This window comes from Vigna umbellata, chromosome 9 (genome assembly GCF_029865625.1).
Source record: "Vigna umbellata cultivar VRB3 chromosome 9, Vumbellata_1.0, whole genome shotgun sequence".
In the NCBI taxonomy this organism is placed as follows: Eukaryota; Viridiplantae; Streptophyta; class Magnoliopsida; order Fabales; family Fabaceae; genus Vigna; species Vigna umbellata.
In genome coordinates, this window is record NC_142173.1 from 18,785,695 (window position 1) to 18,791,426 (window position 5,732).

The 5,732-nt window shown below is 33.6% G+C and overlaps 1 protein-coding gene across 1 annotated transcript; it reads left to right on the plus strand.

The window, feature by feature from the left end:
- Nucleotides 1-676: 676 nt before the first annotated feature.
- Nucleotides 677-5,732, plus strand: LOC148192786 (uncharacterized). Its single transcript, XM_088099086.1, has 4 exons — nucleotides 677-1,073; nucleotides 2,765-3,173; nucleotides 3,337-4,802; nucleotides 5,025-5,732. The coding sequence occupies exons 1-4, from the start codon at nucleotides 696-698 to the stop codon at nucleotides 5,499-5,501; spliced, it is 2,730 nt and encodes a 909-aa protein (XP_087955212.1). The 5' UTR covers nucleotides 677-695; the 3' UTR covers nucleotides 5,502-5,732.

The window sequence follows — 5,732 nt, forward strand, 5'->3', positions numbered from 1 at the left end:
CAAGATATCATGAGAAAAGATATTATTTGTTTCTGAAGTTAAATTTGTAGCATATAAGATAGCTAATATTCCATTTCATAGCAAACAATTACGCTTTCCAAAAATAAAAATAAATGTAATTCAAGGGCGTGTGTTGAAAGATAACATGGTTTCTAATTGAGACGCAAAGTTATGTTCCTCTATTGTGCTTTCTCTTTCAGGATATGTAACTTGTCTCGAGCGAAAGCAAAAGAGAAGCATTTTCCCAACAAAAGGACTATAAGAGACTAAAGCAAAAGAAAGAAACCAGAGAAGAGAACATGTTTTTTTCATACGCCAGTTAATTGCCAACTACGTAAAGATAGAGATTGAAAAGGAAGAGTCTGAAACCTTCAACCTTTGTTTCCTTATCGATGATGAAGATCTACATCACAACCACTCCAAACCTGAACTGTAACAAAAGAGAAAAGGTGCAAAGAATAATCTGTCAGCAAAAGCAAATTAAAGAGAAACTATAGCTCTTTTGTCTACCTCTGATGAATCGTTCTTTAAGAATAACAAGTGCTATTTGAATTTCTTAATTATGTATTAAGGAGAGGGAAGAAAAAATAAAGGCATATGATCCATGCATGCATGCTTTTGTATTTAAACGATGAAAGACGATAGGAAAAGAAAGAGATCTGGTCTGAGAGAGAAGAAGAAAGAAGTAAAGGGAAATGGTAAATCCTATCCCAAACTTTGCGAGGAACATTTGGGGCAAATGGAACATTCAGGGTGTTGTCCTTGTGAGTCTGACCATGCAAATAGTTCTCATCTTCATAGCTCCTTTCAGAAAACGCTCGAGAAATACATTGTTGGTTTCGGTGCTTTGGTTCACGTACCTTGTTGCAGATGTCACTGCGGAATTCTGTGTTGGCCTCATCTCCAACAAATATGGTGATAAAGACACGGCAGTTTCCACCATCGATGACTACTTGCGAGCCTTCTGGACACCCTTTCTGCTGCTGCACTTGGGTGGCCCTGACACCATTACTGCTTTTTCTCTCGAGGACAATGAACTTTGGCTCAGGCACATGCTTTCTTTCACGGTGCAGGTAAACCTAATTTACTTGTATTTCTTAACAATATAATTAATCTATGTATTCTATCATAAAAAATCTTATCATACTATTGTCCAGGCACAGTATTCAATAATATATAATATACCCATGTCATTACCCTAAGTGTCTCTTGTATATATCTATAATATATGTATTTTTCTGAGAAAAATTAATCTGTGTAGTATCTGACAAACATATATTTTCCAATCATAATACTTAAATATAATATACTGCTTTAGATATTCCAATCCAAGCACTTTGACATTGTTGGTTTAATTTAAAAGAAAATTATATTCTACATCACCTTGTATAATTATATTTTTCTTTTACTCTTCTAATGTTTCAATCAAATTTATATATTCAATTATGTTTGACAATCCCAATTTCGTACATTGTGCAAATTTCATCATCTTTTATAAACTTACTCTATTGGAGAGGACTGGAGGTACTGTAATAAACAAGTCCAGGTACAGAAAATGCACAAGGAAGAAGTGGAAATTAAGTCAACATGAATCCATGCTATTACATTTTCTTACATATCTATTAAGTAAAATATACACTACTTAAAAAAAAGCATCATCGATACTCAGTAAAAAAACACAACATAATACGAGATGCTTTGGCAATTAACTTAGAAAGATGAGTCCAAATATGAAGATGTGAAAACAGTAGTAAAAAAGGTTTGGTCTGGTTTTAGAAGAATAAAGTGTGGCCTCTCTCTTCCTTTAATTTGTCATTAAAAGAGTAGTGTGTTGGAAGTATATCTAGTATGACAAAAAATAATATTTTTATTTTTACCTTTTTACTCTCCTGTTATTGTTAAGTTTAAAGTTGATCTCTTAAAACTCGTATTAATTTTTTATATATTATCATGTGACAGTAAGCTAGTTTTGATAGTTAGACTTTAAAAGCTTGTATTTAATGTGCTTCAAAGATGAATTTAAATTTCACATCATTACATAATTCAAGTTCATTTTGACATTTTACATATTGGTTTAAATTTTATTTTTATCCATAATATTCGGCCTAATTATAATTTTCTCCTGCAGTACATAGTATTACAAAAAATTTTGTCTTTGGTTTTCCACAGATTTTAACTAAAAAGTTATATGAATTTCTCTAACTTTTAGTTAGTATAATAATTTGCTTAAAAAAAGATATTGTTATTACAATATTAATATATTATTCCTTTAAATAATCACAATACATTACCATATCATATTTCTCAGACTTATTCCGTTATTATTGGAATATGATAAAATTTTAAAATTAAAAAGGTTTTGAAATCCGTCCTAGATGAGAACATGGAAAGAGACATTAATTTATTCGGATATATATATATAAAGAAAAAACTCAGATTATTTCACACACCTAAATTTTTTACACTCATTTGATACTACTATTTTTTACTTTTTATTTTTTTTCAAAAAAAATACAAAAATTTATATTTTTATAACTATTTTACCTTGTGTTTTGTGTTAAATGAATGCAAAGTGTATGCAAAAGTGTGTGATAGTATTATTACTTATAAAAAAAATGTTTTTTTAACAATTTTTTTAATACAACCTATTTACAAGTGGTAGCTCGTGATTGATCACTTTGATACATACTAATAAAATAATAAAATTGTTAAAAAAAAATTGTTAACATGGTATATATTAATATCTGACCTTTTATATTCACAGGTTTGTCTAACGGGTTACGTGTTCCTGTTGACACTTCCAGAAAACACGTTATTGATCCCTACAGTCCTAGTTTTCATGGCGGGGGTCATCAAATTTGCAGAAAGAACTATTTCTCTTCAACATGCAAGTGCTGACAACTTCCGACAATCTATGATTCAAAATGCTGATCCAGGTCCCAATTATGCAAAGCTCATGGATGAGCTGAAATCAAGACAGGAAGCAGGACTTCCAGCACAAATAGTAACCATGCCAGAAATCTCAGAACAATTTGATGAGTCAGATGATCAACATTCCAAGATATCTTCTATAAAGGAAATTGATGAGCAAACTGATGGCAATAACCCTTCCAAACAATCTCAAGAAAAAGAAACACCCATTAGTGCCGACTCACAACCAGACACTCCCAAGAGTAAGCCATCTAAAGCTTAAGCTCAGCAACATCAACAGAACAGTATTCATTGTTATAATATTATTTAGCTTAATTATGTTTTCACTCCACGAAATTTGGACTGAGTTGCTTTTCGTTTTTCCAAATTTATTTTGAAAATAACCACTTTCAAACTTTGATTTAGGTCTCCCTCGTGAAGTGGGAGATTCTTCAACTGAGAGGGATTTGCAAGTAATGAAGGATGCTTATGACTACTTCAACAAATTCAAAGGGCTGGTTGTTGACATAATCTTCAGCTTCCAGGAACGCAATGAGAGTCGCGCTAATTTGCTAAAAAGAACAGCAGTGGATGCTTTGAGTGTGATAGAGGTTGAACTCAACTTCATCTACCAAGCTTTCTACACCAAGACAACCATCATAGAGAGTTGGGTAGGGCTTTTCTTTCGATTTCTGTCCATTGCTTCAGTCGTAGCAGCTTTGGTTGTTTTCATTTTTGACGAAAAGAGGGGTTGCGAACCCTTTGATGTTACAGTAACCTACATATTGTTGTATGGTGCTGTATCCTTGGAAGTCGTGTCCATTTTCATGTTCATTTTCTCTGACTACTCATTTGCAATATTGTACTCTCGCGACTCTCAGAAAAGCAGTGATTCTGATAGTGGCACTAGAGTTGGCAAGGTAGCAACCAACCTAGCCACCACTCTCAGTTGGGTCCTGAAGCTTAAGAAACCCCAATGGTCAAAACACAAGGATAACAAGCCAAAATGGTTAGAAAATGAGGAATACGAAGTTTTGAAAAGATTCGTACTGTTTCGTAGATGGTCTGAAACCATCTCGGCATTCAACTTGATATCACGTTGCTTAGACAAGAAGATTAAATGGTTGGATTGGGTGATTAGAAAAATTGGAGTCGAAGAGTTTGTGGAAAAATGGATATATGAGAAGAAGAGGCCATTGCTTCAGAAACTTTGGATTTTTATATTTAACGAGTTGAAAAGAAAATCTGGGGATGCAGAAGATGTTGAAAGTATTCAAAGAATATGTTCCTCTAGAGGTGAGTGGGTTATCCAGGAAGGTGATCTATCACGAGATGATCTGAACAAGTTGATGCCTTATGTGGAACGCAACGATGTCACTTTTGATGAGTGCATAATTCTGTGGCACATTGCCACTGACCTCTTGTTCTATGTAGAAGGTCAGCCAAACGAAACGGTTGAGCAGATAAAGAAAAAAATTGATGCTCCTGATCTGGAGAAAGGAAATCATGATGATGGTGAAGATGGTGATAAAGAGGGGCAAAACAAAACGAATGAGAAGAAAAAGAAAGAAAATAATGCTCATGATCTCAAGCAAGAAAATCATGGTGATTGTGAATATAGTGATATTGAACTGCGGCATTTTAGTAAGCTTTTGTCGGATTACATGTTGTACCTCTTGATCATGCAACCTACCATGATGTCTGCTATTAGGGGAATTGGGCAGAAAAGATTCCTAGACACGTGTGCAGAGGCCACTAACTTCTTTAAAATGAGAGAGGGAGAAGATAAAAGAAACAAGCAGCATCAAAAAAAGAACACATCGAATTGGCTTCTCTATCAGGCAAGGGACAAGTGGGACAAGCGTGGAGAATTCATTCAGTTCATCAAAAGGGTAATATATAATCCCCTCTCAAATTATACATACACACCCCAATTACTTCAAATGCTCTAAATTTAACACCATTGTTAAAACTAAAAACTAGGCTATCACTCTTCCTAGATTTCATAATAAACACACACACATATATAGTTCAGAATTTTATAAGCACTAATTATGTTTTAAAATATCAATCATGTTAAATCATTCATTATATTTATAACTTTTTCTGCCTAGGGGTTAAGTTTCAAAAAAAAAGAAGAGGATAAAGATGCAGAAAGTAAAATGAAAAATGCAGAAAGTAAAATGAAAAATGCAGAAAGTAAAATGGAAAAGGCATGCGAGGCACTACATAGTGTGTCTGTGGAATATGAACCCTCTGCTGTGAAGGGAGATAGGAGCAAATCTTTGTTATTTGATGCGTGTAAATTGGCGAGTGTTATAAGACGTTTAGATGGGACGAACAAATGGAGACAATGGAGACTGATGGCACAAGTATGGGTGGAATTATTATCATATGCGGCAGCAAATTGCATACCAATCGCTCATGTCCAACAACTTAGTAAAGGTGGAGAATTTCTTTCCATTGTTTGGCTATTGATGACTCATTTAGGCCTAGCCAAGCAGTTTCAAATCAAGGAAGGCCATGCAAGGGCAAAATTGGTCGTAAGTGAAGAATATGAGGAGAAAACAAATGAGGGCAAAAGTAGCTAAAAATAACTTCAGTATAACTTGTTGCTTCTTTTTTCTTGTTAAGACTAGAAGATGTAGAGCGCTTGTTTATTTTCTGTGTTGGCCGTATCATATGTTTTTTTTCTTTGAATTACGTAGTCATATTTGGTATAAATAATAGAAGGAATGATATTGTAGAACTACAATTTCTAAAGTAAAATTTGTAATATAAAAGTGTTCCGGTTTCATAATATATTGAGTTATTCTGTTGTA

Bases quoted from the DNA above. Each gene is read 5' to 3' on its own strand.
- LOC148192786 (XM_088099086.1), top strand. From the start codon at position 696: ATGGTAAATCCTATCCCAAACTTTGCGAGGAACATTTGGGGCAAATGG. The intron at 3,174-3,336 runs GTAAGCCATCTA...ACTTTGATTTAG, and splicing joins ACAACCAGACACTCCCAAGA to GTCTCCCTCGTGAAGTGGGA. The intron at 4,803-5,024 runs GTAATATATAAT...TTTTCTGCCTAG, and splicing joins TCATTCAGTTCATCAAAAGG to GGGTTAAGTTTCAAAAAAAA.